Genomic DNA, 17375 nt, shown 5'->3' with positions numbered 1-17375 from the left:
CCGCTTGGGGAGCATACTCTGGAGCGGAGCCACTTAGTACCTACTCAGACAGAAATTATATTAAACATTTTTAGGGTTCCGTAGCCAAATGGCAAAAAACGGAACCCTTATGGATTCGTCATGTCTGTCTGTCTGTCCGTCCGTATGTCACAGCCACTTTTTTCCGAAACTATACGAACTAGACTGTCGAAACTTACTTAACTAGATGTATTCTGTGAACCGCCTTAAGATTTTCACACAAAATTTAAAAAAAGAAAATTTGGGGGCTCCCCATACTTAGAACTGAAACTCGATTTTTTTTTTCATCAAACCCATACGTGTGGGGTATATATGGATAGGTCTTCAAAAATGATATTGAGGTTTCTAATATCATTTTTTTCTAAACCGAATATAGTGCACTGCCTTATGGGAATATAGTTCAGATCCGGAAACCGCTACCAAATTTTAGTATGTTGTTGGGCATGGTACTGGGTCTCCAAAACTGCCGGGAGACAGCAGCGCCGGTCATCTACTTCAGCGGAATGACGTCATCAAAATGACGTACAGTTGAATAACTGGTTTCTTTTATATTAGACGCAACGTTGTTATAACGTTTTTAGTTGAGCTATAAAATATATATACACGAACTTTTCTCAAAAAAAGTGGTTTTTCTTTGTTTGTAGCTCCTAAAATATACATTGTTTTTACAAATAATGTATTAACGAATCATAATATATTTAATAACCTATCGTTTGATATAGCACACGTGTATGTATGAGTCATGGTATAGTTATAATTTAGATGTTGCAAATTTCGGCAGCGGTCACATATATGACGCCATTATTTGTTACTCAGGCACTATAGAGATTGTCTCCCAGCAGTTTTATGATCCTTTTTATATTGCTAATAACATACTAGAAGCTTATGCGAATTATCCTGCAAATGACCAATTTCGATTTTTTTAACTTTATTGCATTTGTTCTAGCAAATACCTACAAAATGATGCATAATTTTCACATTTGTAGTCTGATTTTGATTATTTTGATATCAGTGTATAGCTTGAGACATCAGCTTTAATTTTGTAGTACATTGCTTTAACGTCCGACTTTTGGTTTGGTTAAAAAACCAAAATAATAGAAATTTTATTTTCATTTTTATTTATTTTTAAATTTCTCTTAAACTATTGTATATTTTGGTACATAGTGTATTAGTGAAATATATAATATTTCATTGGCTTTCGTTTAATACCCCACACGTGTATGTGGATTGCATAGTTTGGGTGCAAAATGCAATATTCGCAACGAGGCGGGAGTCATTTTGATGACGTCATTCCGCTGAATATAGATGATCGGAGACAGCGTGCCCCCCCTCCCCCCCCTGTAACTTCTAAAATAAGAGAATGATAAAACTGAAAAAATATATGATGTACATTACCATGCAAACTTCCACCGAAAATTGGTTTGAACGAGATCTAGTAAGTAGTTTTTTTTAAGACGTCATAAATCGTAAACCGCAATTTCCTTTCACTCAAGTTTCACATAAAAAAATACATTGTTTAAATTGTGTACTGTACGGAACCCTCGGTGCGCGGGTCCGACTCGCACTTGGCCAATTTTTTCTATCCCATTATTTCGGTCCCTAGTACAATGAGCGTCAAATACTTTGTAGCAACCAAAGAAGTCAAATAGTTCGGTACACCATATATTTATTTAGTATGGTGTACCGAACTGTTTCTCGTTTTGTGGGGAAATAGTTGCGAGACAATTTCCATATTACAAAAAAAAATGCATTAGAATATTAGTAAATATTGATCAACTATAGACTCATGCAGACCCTATTTTATTAAGCACCAGATCCTCACCCTTGCCTCGATGTACATCTTATCCCTACATGTATCCCACGCCGTTTGTATTAGGAATGGTCTCATATCAAAGACTTGAAGTACGTAGGCAGCTTGCAACAGTAAAATACTTTTTTAGAGTAAGACGTGGATCAATAGTTAATCCATTGCTACTAGAATATGTTCATTTTAAGGTACCGACACCATTCGTTAGAGCTACTCTCAGACCTCGCATTTCACCCATGTTCGTAATTCCCAAGACCAGCACAATGGCACTAGTCACCAGTCCTCTATTTATCGCACTTAACCATATTAATAACATAATTTTACATAATCCCACTTGACATATTCTCACAATCAGAACCGAAATTCCTAGCCACAGCAGCCCGCTACCTAGAATCAATATCCACGCCCACAACTATTAATATTAATTAATTTAGTGATAAGCATATTATTTTAGTTTTAAGTACATATATGTTTATAACCCATAACTTGCATGTTTGGTTTAACTGTAAATGTAAAGTTGGTTAATAAATAAAATAAAATAAATAAAATAAAATCTTAGAAACAAGCAAATTTGTCAGAAAACATATCAATCTTTATTCACCACTAATAACAATAGAAGAAACCAGGGGGGGGGGGGACACTAGGAACTAGGAATATACCTATAGTTAACGTCATTAAAGATGGAGGATGATGGCGTAGATTTGAAAGAATGAAAGAATAATTGCATAAAGGAGACTTCCGATTATGCAAACTACGTCACCAGATGTCACTATAAAATTGATACAATTTAAAGGCATGAATACAACATTAAAAAGGTTGCATATACCTCGTACATCAAAACCTTTCTTTATTCATAATGGTTATCTAGCAACCGTTATTTATATGTATATGATGTCAGAAAAAATCATGGATGTAAGTAAAGGGAGGTAGATATGGTACCAGGCGCACGATCGTGAGCCATCAAATATAGGTTCCGGAACCTATATTGAGTTAGTCGTACAGGTGACGCCAATGTGTCAACATTGTCACAACCATCTAGAAAATTATACGAAAAAATGCCGTGTTGCGCCTTTTTCGACTGTTTTAACAGCTCGAAACATAAAAATAAATCTCACGGAATCACTGTCCATTCGTAAGTACTATTAACTACGACTACTATAGTACTAAGTAGTATTTAAAAACATTATTATTTGTAAATAATTTTAAAATTATCTTTGTTATTGAGTGAGAGAGATAGCTAAATAATGCATTACCCATGTGAGAAACACGTTTATCCGAGTGTCAAAACTGTCAACTAATGCCCGCTTCAGGAATAAGCTGCAATTGTATAATCTCTTCCCAAGCGTGTCTTTTCGGTCGAACCATTTCAAGTGAAACCTCGAGATTCCTACTGCCTATGCGTAACCAGAGATCATATCTTTATACTGGTTTTTTTGCGGCGATACGTTAGTTTAACATGGCGAATACTTGACCAGGGTTTCAGAAGTATAAAACGAGGGTCAATTTCATGCTTTAAAATATGATACTCAATGATTCGATATTAATCTCAGTGGAACTCGCTTGCTCATATATTTGCGTGAGAGAGACGGACTAAGATTAGATAATATCAAATCGAGATATTTTTTAGAATCTAAATAACTTAATGTCACCTTAAGACGACAATGTAAGAAGTATGTAAGTCTCGCCTACACATCTGTATGTGTTATAAGTTTATCTCTAATGCACCTCGAGCAATACGTAAAATATAGGGATCTCGCTTGCACAGTTGTGTTAACTGTATTCGGTTATCCCTGTTGCTCGTTGTGCACATATACATTATAACGGTGTGTAGTATTTGCAAATGTGTGGGTGCTGGACCAGATTTTAGTTTTGTCAACTATTAACGTCACATTAGTCACATATCTACTCCCTTTTTACCTACATCTATGGAAAAAATACATATAGTAAACAGAGATATGAACTTATTATTTTACTAATATCTTTAAAGTGAATAGCAGAGTAGAGTAAAATCGGAGCAAACAAGCAAGCAGCATAAAACACGAGAAAATTCAAATAGGGTAATTAGAAACCCAATAGTTCTAACGTTACAAAACCTGGAGGTTAACATTTTTAACGGTGCTCAAGGCAATGCCGGGAGGCCTAGATATCCTCGAAGGTAAGAAGAAAATACCATCCGGGGCGCTCATTGCAATCAGCGATGTAAAAGCTAGCTATGATAAAGACCTTTAAAATTACCTATTTTAACCAGCCAAGTTCTAAAAAAAAGGAACTGGCGACGCAGCAACCGTGTGTAATATTTTGTTTACGACAAACTTGTCCGATGACACTGCAAAGATTTGTGCAATTTTTTTTTATATTTTATTTGGCTATCGCCACGGAGGCATTTGCCAGCATCACGTCAATTTAATGTTGAAAAAAAAAACGAATTAGGAATGCACGAAAGGATTGATCAGATTAAGGAGCGAGGGACAGTCACAATTATAGATTATTAATTTGGATAAAATTTGAGAGGTGCCGAAATATAGAGGGGTTAGGAATTAAAAGTGAGGGCATATGCGTCGGAAGAAGAAATTTTTGAAAAATAAGGCCAGAGTACAGATGTGAATGGTTAAGACGGGGGCAATTCAGGAATAGATGGTTCAGACTTCCATCGTTCAGACCGCACTCACATAAGGATGTGTCCCGGTAATGCATTTTAGATAAACGAACTAGGGAGAGGCAGTAATTAAGTCTCATTCGAATAATGGTTGAAGTCGCCGATTTACTCAGGAAAAGCTTGTGAAACCAGGGTTTTTGCCCTATGTCCAGCTGCAACAAACCATAATTTTTAGCCTTGGTCCTACTCGATACGTACCAACGGGCATTCCAGGTTTTATAAAGAATTTTTTTAGGTAAAGAGAGTAGGTCGAAAGCGCAATTTTTGAAAGGAACTTTGTCCCCGCATGATACGGCCTCTTTAGCTGTATGGTCAGTTATTTCATTTCCCGGAATACCTGAATGACTAGGTATCCATGCAAGAACGATTTCACAATCCCAAAGGTAGGATGTCGCGATCTTCTCTTTAATTAAGAATATTAAAGGGTTATTTAGTTTTGATGAGAAGGGGTCCGAAAGAAGAGATTGTAGAGCGCTTTTTGCGTCCGAAAAAATTAGAGTCCGTTGAAGGCGGGCCACTCGGCAGTATTCCAGGCATTTTAGAATACCCATGCATTCTCCAGAGAAGACCGAGTTTTCAGGAGGACACTTCGCCTTCCGTACTATTCCATATTGCGAGTGGTAGGTACCAACTCCTACACAGCCGGCAGGTGACAATTTGGAAGCGTCAGAAAACAAAGTGTGCCAACCTTTCCAGTTTTCTCCTAGGGCAAACTGAAGATGATTATTTGCGCAGATATCGCCATTTGCAGAGCCAAAGTTTAGGAGAACTCGAGGTTGTAATATGGTCACGGGGTATGAGTGTTCGAACATGGGAAGGTTGTGGGAGTGAAACATTGGGTCTTTTATGGACTTAAACCTTCTATAGCTAACCCAAAAACGAGAACGATTGTAAAATTCATTAAGGAGAGTTATTTTCGGGGAAATAGGATGCATCGAAAATTGGAAAATACGGAAAAGATAGCGACCAGAAAGAAACTGGCAACGTAGGTCGAGAGGGGGATCGACACATTCCACTTGTAGAGCATTGATGGGACTAGATCTCATCGCTCCTGTTACTATACGAAGAGCTTTTGATTGAATGCGGTGTTGAGACTTTGCAGAGCAGATTCGTTAGCAGGTTCCAATAGATATGTACCGTAGTCTAGTAGACTTCTGATTATGGCGTTATATAGAAGTTTCAGCGCAAAGGGGTGAGCTCCCCACCAAACCCCAGCAAGACTTCTCAGAATGTTGATGTTACGTTCACACTTAGTCACTATATATTCACAGTGTGCTTGCCCCGTGAGTCTGGAGTCAAGTACCAAGCCAAGAAATCTGATATGGTGGTTGACAGGGATGATCTGGTTCTTTAGAGTTACATGAATAGCCGGGAGGGACAATTTCCTGGAGAAAACGACTATATTGCTTTTTGAAGGAGAATGTTCGAAACCATGTAGTTCAAGCCAGTTGTTGAGGGATTTTAAGGCGCGGGAAAGAAGTTCGGCGGCGGTAGGGATCGACTTACTACAAGAGTACAGTAAAATGTCGTCTGCATATTAAAGGACATTAACCTGATTACAAGCTGACTAAAGGTCGGCTGTATAAATATTAAATAACAATGGGCTGAGGACTGACCCTTGAGGCAGACCTTTCCATATGGTTCTAGACGGGGCGATAGATCGATCGTTACGTCTGAAGGATATGTGTCGATCTGAGAGAACCCTAATAATGAGATCCCTCAGCCTGGGGGAACATTACATTGAATGAGCTTCTTCCGAAGGATAGGCAGCTGTACGTTATCGTAAGCGGCTTTGACGTCAAGGAAGGCAGCAACTACTGATACGTGTTGACTAAACGCGACACGAATGTCTGTTGTGAATATCCCAAGACTATCCATTGTACCTCTGCCTTTCCTGAAGCCAAACTGTGAAGCGGGAAGAAGGTTATGTGATTCAACAAACTACTCAAGTCTGTTTTTTATTAAGTGTTCCATGATTTTTAGAAGAACGGACGAAAGGGCGATGGGGCGATAAGAGTCGGGGGTCTTTTTTTTTCATAATCATAATCATAATCGTTTATTGCAACCATGGTATTACAAGGTGTTGGTTATTTTATTAGAAAGTACTTAAATGGACCCTACTAGGGCGTGGCAACATTTTTAAAAACCTTAATTAATCTAAAACTAAGTTGACATAAGACAAAGGATTTATTTGGTTTTAGAATGGGGATTATTAACTGTGACTTCCAGAGTTGAGGGATAATGCCGTTAGTGAAAATAAAGTTGATAAGATCCAGGAAATATTAAGTAATTTTTTCGGGAGCGTTCCTAATGAATGAGTAGGGAATACCATCATGACCTGGAGACGAGTCCTTAACACGACTTAAAAACATTTTTGTAAATGACGACGTACGACGGGTAGGCGTGCGTGAGAAATTCTACAGTAATCCGCCCTTATTTCTAAACTGTTTGGGACATATTGGGGTGTAAGGGAGTCCATAAACGCTTCTGCCCATTCCTGGGACGGTGGGTGAGAGCGGGTTGAGGATTGTTTACAACCTCTGAATTTTCTGATGTTATTCCATAGGACGCGAGCTGGTGTAGAGGGAGATATGGATGAGCAAAAAGACTTCCATCCCTCTCGTTTCTTTGATTGGAGAAGGAGTTTTGTTTCCGCCAGGCATTTGTTAAGTTCTGTGTATTTTGACATGCAAATATTGTTACGGTATTCTCTTTCACAAATTTTCCTTTATTTAACAGCTAACGTGCATTGCGGGTCCCACCAAGGAGGGGATCTAATTTTTCCCAAAGCAGGCTTCTTTACCGGGAGCACTAGTTCTGCACATTGTAATATAATTTTAGAGAAAGCCTCGGCACATTCGTCAATGTTTTTAGAGGAAACCGGGGGAGAAGGGAGACAGATTTGATTAATTTATTTTGAAATTCTGGCCAATCAGCGTTAAGTAGATGAAATTTGAGAAGACGGGGGAGGGAGATCGGGTTTCTTTGGATGATAGAAGAGATTCGATTAATATGGGGAAATGATCGCTGCCTAAGTGAGTTTACTAAGTAAGTTTCCCAGGAAAGATGAGGGGCTAGATTAGAAGTACAAAGGGAAAGATCAATTGCACTGGCTATTTCACCAGGGCGCGTGCGCCTGGTAGGAGAACCAGTATTTAGGATACACAGGTTCAAGTCGTCGACTATTTCAAGAAGTTCGTTACCTAGCACGGGGTCTGACCTACCACTTCCCCAAACTTGATGATGACAGTTAAAATCCCCTAGAACTATAAGGGGAGGAGGCAGTGATTGCAGGATAGAGGATAGGTGAGAAAGAATTGTTTTGGAAGGGTGGGCTAAGTATATCGATACGTAGGTACAGTTGGCCACGCGAGCGGCCACAATATCAAAGTCAGCTGGTGGAGTAATTTTGATTTTATTGAGTATAAGAGAGTTCCTAATTAAAAGAGCACAACCAGCGTAACCATCAGGCCTGTCATCACGAATACATGTGAATCCAGGAACTCTGAAGTCATGTTCTGGTTTTAGCCATATTTCCGAAAGTGCGATGATGTTAAGATTATACTTATTAATTAAATAAATTAAGTCGGCTTTTTTGTTGCTGATGCTTCTACTATTCCATTGGAGAATAATTTGGTCCATAATCTAAAGAAGAAACAAGGGATGTAAGGAGAGGGGGCAACGTGGGACATCAGATTGTTATTTGGAGCAGAAAACAATTTGGTCAAAGCAGATAGTAGTTTCAAAATAGCGGCAAGGGCTTTTTCCCTCTCTGAAGAAGAATGCGGGTTATTGAGAGCAGTCCCATTACTAGCCAGTAACGGGTTATCGATTATCGATGACCATGGCCCTGTGGGCTTTCTGGTCATAACCGCTTCTATGAGGAGGAGGGGAGCGCGCTCTGGTAAGAGTTGTTTTTTTATATGAGTGTTTGATGACAGGGGATGAAACAGCGTTGGCGTAAGACTTGCCTGCCATTGGATGAAATTTGTCTGCTTCTATATAGGAAATATTTCCCTCAGCCATCGTTTTTTAGGGTTCCGTAACCTAAGGGTAAAAACGGGACCCTATTACTAAGACTCCGCTGTCCGTCTGTCCGTCCGTCTGTCCGTCTGTCCGTCTGTCTGTCTGTCACCAGGCTGTATCTCATGAACCGTGATAGCTAGACAGTTGAAATTTTCACAGATGATGTATTTCTGTTGCCGCTATAACAACAAATACTAAAAACAGAATAATATAAATATTTAAATGGGGCTCCCATACAACAAACCTAATTTTTTTGCTGTTTTTTTTCGTAATGGTACGGAACCCTTCGTGCACGAGTCCGACTCGCACTTGGCCGGTTTTTTAATATTGCATTGTCTAAAATACTCAGGACAAGATTTACTCGTTGATAAGTGGTTAGCTTCCCCTTTACAATGAATACATCTAGGGTCCTCGTTTTCACAAGTCTCTCAGAGATGATCCCCGCCGCAGCGAAAACATCGAGGAGTCGACCGGCATTTGTCTTTAGTATGCCCAAATCTGCAGCAACGGAAGCACTGGGAGGTAGGAAATGTATATAATTCCACCTTTAATGAGTTATAGCATACAAATACCCTGGAGGGAAGAATTTGGCCATCAAAGGTGAGACCTACCGTCTCCGAGGGGACCCATTTGAAGGAGCCGTCTTGGAAGTTTGTTTTTTTTTTAAGTTGAGTCTACGGGACTTCAGCACTCGACCGCATCCCTCTGGAACCTTTACATAGTTTATTATGTCTTCTGGAGACCAGTCAGTCGGGAGACCTTTTACTAAACCCACTCTCGTGACGTTAAAAGTCGGAATAAATGGTTTAAGTTTTTTATTTGCCAGAGTGGGGGATGTCAAAAAGTCGTTTGCATCCTGATACGAGTAAAAGTTTACCGACACTGTTGCGGCCCAGTCCTTTGATTGAACCGTCGATGACGTTCGGAAACTGTCTTTGGTGAAGATGGATAAATTGTCCGAAAGAGACAGGATGAAGAGAGGCTCCAGGGGATAGGCTGTCGTATTGAACGTGGACAGTAAAAGGACCTGGGTCACTCTGTTCATACCGGTCTCTTTCGGAATTCGTTACCGAGGCAGAAATATTAAGTGTTGTTACAGCCGTGGAAGGAGGGGAGGTCTGTAGGTGAGCTGGAGGAGTTACCTGTGATGAGCCGCCTTGCGAGTTCAATGTTTGGCCGAGAGCTAAATCGGACTCTAGGGAGACATCCTGAGCAAGAGAGAGACTTGAGAAAGTGCTTTTCAAAATATTTTCAGAGATACTACTGCCTGCATGCCTAATCGGGAGTTAGAACGAGATCTGATTTTTGGTTTACCGACATTTCCTGGGGTTGGAGTTTGAGTTTTGGTCTTCGGCTTCGTGTTCAGTCTTGTCTTTCGGGCCAGGATATCCCGGCTTTCAGGGATCGTGACAAACGCGCCAGGAGATGGGGGGAGTTCGACCGAGTGTATTTTTTGACCCTCCCGGGTCACCTGGGGAGTTTTTCCCTATTTAATGGGTTAATTGATTGATTTTATTAACAACTATGGGAGAGAATCACTATTCGCACCAAAATATAATCAAATAATTAATATTTTAAATAAAATTTTGAAGAAAACCGCGATTGACGTTCTGCCTAGCTAGCCTTCCAAATACAAAATCCTGCAATTTGATTCAGCTAAGTAAGACGAAATAGGGTGCATCGTGCGTAGACAAAACATACGACCTATGCGTGTAATTCATCAGCTACAAGAAGGACCCGAATCACAACACAACATCAAACATTACATTACACGGAGCTACAGAGCGTGGCGTGGCGATATAATTACCCGAAATTCTCCTAATGTGACAATTATTATTCCAAGAAAATGGATTAGTCGGAAGCTGCAAGCGGTGGATTAAACTTACTTGGTAATTACATATACTTACACCTGCTCTTACTAGGTACTATCTTTGTATACCAAATAGGCTATTTTACTAATTTTTGAAAATGGTTTTTATTTATTGTTTATTACTTAATAATAACACTACATTGATATTTCCGTGAAATTTCCTGTATTTAATATAAAAAAACAATGTTAAAGTTTGTTTATTTTGAACGCGCCTTAAACGCTGTTTTTGCAAAGGGGCTAATCACGTGACACGTGTGACGTCACGCGCAAGTAAACTCAGTCAATGACCTTAGTTAATCTTATGGTTTATGTGCATTGAATTTATTATTTCACTGTAAAATGGTATATAAATGGTGTGTAGTGCCGCAATGTTCAAGTACGACTATAAAAAATCCAGTCAAATCGTTTGTTTCCATTCCAACGAATCCCAAAAAAAGAAAAATGTGGTTAAAACTAGCGCGAAGAGACCCAAAGCGCATTTTAGCGCATACAAATGTTTTTATGTGTGAAGATCACTTCGATGTAAGTAATATTTAACTGTAAATAAATATGGTAATTAAAGCAGCGGATTTTGTTGCATTTAACGAAACAAGATCTAGGTATTTAATGTATTACTATATAACCTCATAACATAGCTCTTTCAGCATTAGTAAGTAGTTAGTAGCATACTTTTTCTTTCAAAGTAAAGTGCAGTATGGAGATACTATTCTCGTCATCGTATTCTATATATATATCCTCATTCGTCGTCGTATTCGTATTATCGAAATCGAAATGTTCGTAAATAAACAATTTCTACGTACTCACACAGCTGTTTTTACATTTCTAAGTTCCGCAGCATAGTAATCCGGATTATCTTTAAAGAAAAGTACAACCATTAATGCGTCTATGTCTGGTAGGTTGCCGCTATCAGCTTTGACTTATAATATTGTGCCACTAGATATACGGATAAATCGGAATATATCAGAAAACTGTGGAACAATAACTAAAATTAACTAAATACAAATAAAACAGTTAAAACACTCAAGACAATCAAGACTGTTTACCCGCGTGTGACGTCATCCGAGCGTTGACCAATCACAGAGCGTTCACGTCCCTGATGAAATTTCAAAAAATATTAAATTTTCTTTCGTTTATTTTCCAAAAAATAATCATAATTTACATTCAAATATAGTGAAATATACTTTAATTATCTTTTAGGATGACAGCAATTCGTTATATTTTTTTAATGTTGTCAAATACCCTATTGAAAGCAATAAAAATACTTACTTTACTATTATGGTTTGTTATATTCATTCCACTCTTTAAAATCTTTTTTACATAATATTAGGTCTACTTGGGCGGTTTACAAGTAATTTTTTTTGTTTGATATTTTGCAATCAAAAGTTGCTTGTTACAAACAAAAAATAGACTTGTAAACTGGCCAAGTAGACCTAATATTATGTGGGACGAAAGTACACGTATGGATGCATAGTTATGTAGTTGTGCACGCACACGTATATACTTAGTTTCAGAATAAAATCAGAGATGGCGCTTTCAAATCAGTTTCCATAAAATGCTTCAAGAGAGCTCTCTTTACGTATTATACTTACTTTACTCTATGGTGCCATCTATGCAAACCTATGACAGTTGCCAACCCCATTGCGCCGTACCAGTATCAAGGTCACGGTCCGGTGCGGTCTCGGTGCGGTCATCTGTAGGCAGAGGCAGACACTATTAGTGCTATAACATCCGTTTCGCTGTTTTATTAGGAAAAATGCTTGTATATTTGTCTATGGAAAAATAGGCTTTTGGTATGTCATTCTGACTGCCAAACGTCAGTTTTGACGTTTTGAGACTTGGAACCACCTATCTACATCGGCAGAAAAGTTTGCCGCGATAATTTACCAGCAACTTGTATCTGTGATAACGAAACACGATGACGTGTGCTTTGCCGCAAGTGAAAGTAACTCATTAGTGGTAGGAGCAATACACGTAGGCCTTCAATATCAGTTATATGTTTTGTTGATCACAGTCTCTCGCGAGTCGTCGCTACGTTCAGTCGGCATTTTTACGTTTCACTCCGATAACGATGTGCGGAATATTTGCATACATTAATCACTTGACTCCGAAGACCAAACGGGAAATATTAGAACTGCTGGTTACTGGTTTAAAACGCTTAGAGTATCGTGGCTATGACAGTGCGGGTGTCGCGATCGATGCCGCAGACCAGAAAGATATAGCTGTGATTAAAAACAGCGGGAAGGTAGCGGCTCTAGAAGAAGTATTGCAAGAACGCAGCTTGGACCTTTGCGTAGAGGACAGTGTCGAGTCGCACTGCGGCATCGCACACACCCGCTGGGCCACCCACGGCGAACCCAGCTCCATCAACTCGCATCCGCAACGGTCAGGTGATGATAACGCTTTCGTCGTCATCCACAATGGCATCATCACCAACTACAAGGCGGTCAAGACCTTTCTTGAGAACAAGGGGTATGTCTTTGAATCACAAACTGACACAGAAGCCATTGCCAAGTTGGTACATCATCTTTACAACCAGCATAAGGACTACAACTTCCAGGAACTGGTTGAGCAGGTAATTCAGCAGTTAGAAGGGGCATTTGCTTTGTGCTTCAAATCACGTTATTTTCCTAATGAGTGTGTCGCCACCCGAAGAGGAAGCCCTCTACTTGTGGGCCTTAAAATGCACCATCACAACACCAGTGATCATGTTCCTATTATGTACACCAATAATAAAGCTACCCGAGGTGTCGTTCCCACAGTTCCGCGAGTTGACACTCATGCCCAATTTCAACCAGAAGAAGAGCGCACTGTTGAATATTTCTTTGCATCAGATGCATCTGCAGTAATTGAACACACAAACCGTGTCCTGTACTTTGAGGATGACGATGTTGCTCATATCAAAGATGGGGTCCTCAGCATTCACCGGTTGTCGGGCAGCAGCAATGATCCACATCAAAGAGAAATTTTGACTTTGAAATTGGAATTACAGCAAATAATGAAAGGAAACTATGATTATTTCATGCAAAAAGAGATTTTTGAGCAACCGGAATCCATTGTGAATACTATGAGGGGCAGACTTAACTTTGCCAATGGTACTGTCACTCTAGGAGGCATTAAGGATTATATCCCAGAGATTAAACGGTGCCGCAGATTAATGTTGATTGCTTGCGGAACCAGTTACCATAGTGCTGTGGCAACTCGTCAGTTGTTGGAGGAATTAACAGAGCTTCCAGTAATGGTTGAACTAGCATCTGATTTCTTGGACAGAAACACTCCCGTATTTCGTGATGACGTTTGTTTCTTCATTTCACAGTCTGGAGAGACAGCTGATACTCTAATGGCCCTGCGCTACTGCAAACGTCATGGTGCTTTAATTGTTGGAATTACTAACACAGTGGGCAGCTCAATCTGCCGTGAGTCCCACTGCGGTGTGCATGTCAATGCTGGTCCTGAGATTGGTGTAGCCTCAACAAAAGCTTACACTTCACAGTTTATCTCTCTTGTTATGTTTGCCTTGGTTATTAGCGAGGATCGTATTTCCCTACAAAAACGGCGTGCTGATATTATAGCGGGGCTTCATGAATTGGACAGCAAAATTAGGCAAGTACTAGCCTTGGATTCTGAAGTGAAAGCTCTCGCAGAAGACCTCTACCGCCAACGTTCATTGTTGATAATGGGCCGCGGCTACAATTTTGCTACGTGCCTGGAAGGTGCTCTTAAGGTAAAGGAGTTAACATACATGCATAGCGAAGGCATAATGGCTGGGGAATTAAAACATGGTCCCCTAGCATTAATAGATGACTCTATGCCTGTCGTGATGATCGTCATGCGGGATCCTGTGCACACCAAGTGCATGAACGCGCTGCAGCAGGTGACGGCGCGGCAGGGGCGGCCCATCGTCGTGTGCCAGGAGGGCGACGAGGAGACCATGTCCCTAGCGTCCCGATGTCTGCAGGTACCAAAAACTGTGGACTGCCTGCAAGGGATCCTCACTGTGATTCCCATGCAGCTGCTAGCCTACCATATCGCTGTATTACGTAAATGCAATGTTGATTGCCCGCGAAATCTCGCAAAATCTGTAACAGTCGAGTAATTGTACAATCGTTATTAATGCGCAACGCGTCTTATCATCATTTAATTTTATTGTTCTTGTTATAGTGAGGTAAACAATGTTAGGCATAGTTTTGGATTACATGGCAATTTAAAATAAGAGGTAAAAATACATATATATATTATACATCAACAAAATCTTTGATAGTTGTTAAAGAAGTATCCCGCTGCAATGTGTTATTTGTCTGTAGACAAGATAAACAACCATCCTAACAAAACAAACCATGCATGCAAATAAGTCATGTTCAAGGCTCCTCGAGGGAAATATTACCTGTTTATTCATTTAATACAATTGTTATTGTTTAATCTGATTAGACAATTCTGTATCCATGTTAAGTTTTGTAGATCGACGACAATGAGTATTTTTTCGATCGTACCAACGTTATGAAAGTTATCGCGTGCAGTTGCCTATCGCTGTCGATGTCGCCTTCATTTTTGCATCTTAAAGCGCTCGGTTGCTTTATGCGATAAACGCCCCGTTTAACGCGATGCGTTTGCCGCACACCATTTTACATCAAGATAATCTAATGACCATACATTGTTTTACGCGGTAACCGCCCCTTGTTCCTCGTAGATAACAAACTTTGATAACTGGTTTTGTATGAGGAAAAAATATTTTCCATTATGTCAATATCCAGGGAGGAAAATGAGGATTACGTTTGTATGGAAAATCGATCGTCCCGTTTCCTCTTGATGTAGTTTTCTACAAAGAAAATTAGGTCCTGTTTGATAACCAAGTTGGCTAGGAAGAATAAACTCACCTGCATAAAAAACCTAATAAAATAATGGTTTTCTATGAGGAAAAAAATCCCATTTCATAACCGCGTTAGCATTATATAAAACAATTATCAAAGTTGGTTATCTACGGGGAACAAGGGGTAAGCGCATTGTCATTTTTCCTACATTCCGTTGATTGCATGCGTTCAACGCTACGTTTATCGCATAAAACAACCGCGCGCTTAAGAGTATTACTAACAGCTACATAAGTATTTGGTAACTTTAAAGCCTTGATACAATAAAACAGTTCGGGTATCTGGCCAAACTTGGTAGGCAACTACCTACCCCATTTTAACGTTTATCTTATTAATAAAAGCTTAAGCGCCTGTTTAAATCTCTACCAAGACCAAGGTAGTAAATTCCCTACATGTAAATAAGTGTCCGTGTACCAACTACGAGTATGTGCAGTCGACTACAAGGAGATGTACTCGTAAGTATCCAGTTTTCACCTTACTACATTGTAATAAAGTGAACAAATGGATACATCTCTTTCTAGTTGACTTACTCTCGTTTTCATTAATTTTACTTATGATAGTTATCATACTTTAGTAAGCTAGAACTTAGTGTCATAAGAAAAATAAACTACCCATAAGGCTTTTATTTACTCGTAATTCTGAATGGATAATGAAGATGTACAATTGTAACTGTAGTACAACTAAACTCCATTGTAACTATACATATTCTAACAACTGTTTTGAAGTAAAATAATCGGAGTAACGCGTTCAAACCCCGTAAATTTTGAATTTTATTATGTGCTTATATTTCTTCAAGATTTTTTCATATTACTTAAGACATTAATAACCATGGTACCTATCTTTGTGAAAAAAAAAACTATTGGTTATGTTTTATGTGGTATAAGTAAGTGATGCCAGCAAAGGCTGTGGAAAAAAATTAAACTCGTAGACTAGTCCAAGATAACTCACACAAGACAAATGTCAACTGTCAAGTGTCAAATATAATAACTGAATGACGGCCATAAAACAGTAGTCTTCTGTATCTGAAGTTTTCTTAATACTAGTCAAATTTATGGTAATCTCGTGCTCGTATGACGCTCAGAATATTTGGCACTGTGTTTTTACGTCGGCGGCACCTTAAAGGAAGCGTGTAGGGCTCGCCCGAATCCGGAACGGCGAAGGACTCGGCTGAGGCTGAGATTGACACTTAATTATATAGCTATTTATGCATTTTACTTGTGATACTTTACTTACTAAATTTTAGTGGTTTCGTTTATATAGTTCACTTTTCCGGCAAAAGTTTAAAGAGTGTTACATAGTTACATCACAAGTTGAGCGCGTCGCCTTAGGTAGAAGAACGATATAAACGTGTCATAATTTGTAAGTAATTGTAGCTACTACTACTGATAGGATTAAACGAACTTACCTGAAGTGAAGTTCAATCCTGATTATATGAAGTATTTAGTCCTGGATAATTTTCATACACTGTTAAAATTATCCAGGACTAAATACGAATATAATAACGGTAATGTGTTAATGAGAGATAGATTTCCCATGGTTTGGCGAGGCGAGGTGATGCGCTTGGCTTGGTCTTGGTACGGAGCTATTTATTTAGTTATCAAACAATATCTTGTATTCTTGTTGACATTGTTAGATTGTCTTGCAAATCGTCACAATCACACGTAATGTAACGTAGTGATTAATAATAAATATGATAATAATATACCTACGTTTTATTTTTCATATTTTATGTAAGTACGTGCATAGAATTATAATATAACTTAATTTTGTGATATTATTTCTCGTTTTATTTTATTAATAATATAACAGCTCCTATAATAATCCTCCAAAATCACCTCAAACGTCCAATCAATTTTAATTTACGCCATAATTATCGCAAAATAATAATAATTGTGTTGTGTGTGTGTGGGAATCATTTAAGAGGCCGTAGTCGATTTTGGAGCAAAAATTTTAAATTGATAGATTTAGTCGTTGAAATTATACACGTTTTGTTACGTAATATTGTAATAACAAGTATTGGTTTCTATTAGCACGTTTTCTCATCTTGCCTTTTAATAATGAGGTCGCGAGCGTCCGTCACCGGTAATATATGAAGAGAAGGGGCAGTTTTTAAAAATTCATCAAAAAATTATGGTG

General features: G+C 38.9%; 1 protein-coding gene across 1 annotated transcript; it reads left to right on the top strand.

Annotated features, from left to right (window-relative positions):
* The first annotated feature begins 12224 nt into the window (after positions 1-12224).
* On the top strand, positions 12225-16921 carry LOC134754612 (glutamine--fructose-6-phosphate aminotransferase [isomerizing] 1-like). The gene has a single exon (XM_063690931.1). The coding sequence runs from the start codon at positions 12446-12448 to the stop codon at positions 14468-14470; it is 2025 nt and encodes a 674-aa protein (XP_063547001.1). The 5' UTR covers positions 12225-12445; the 3' UTR covers positions 14471-16921.
* Positions 16922-17375: the final 454 nt, after the last annotated feature.

This window comes from Cydia strobilella, chromosome Z (genome assembly GCF_947568885.1).
Source record: "Cydia strobilella chromosome Z, ilCydStro3.1, whole genome shotgun sequence".
NCBI lineage: Eukaryota > Metazoa > Arthropoda > Insecta > Lepidoptera > Tortricidae > Cydia > Cydia strobilella.
The sequence above is the reverse complement of the archived record's forward strand: the minus strand, read 5'-3'. Positions and strand labels throughout refer to the sequence as shown.

Excerpts from the sequence above, each read along its gene's own strand:
- LOC134754612 (XM_063690931.1), top strand. The coding sequence starts at position 12,446 with ATGTGCGGAATATTTGCATACATTAATCACTTGACTCCGAAGACCAAA.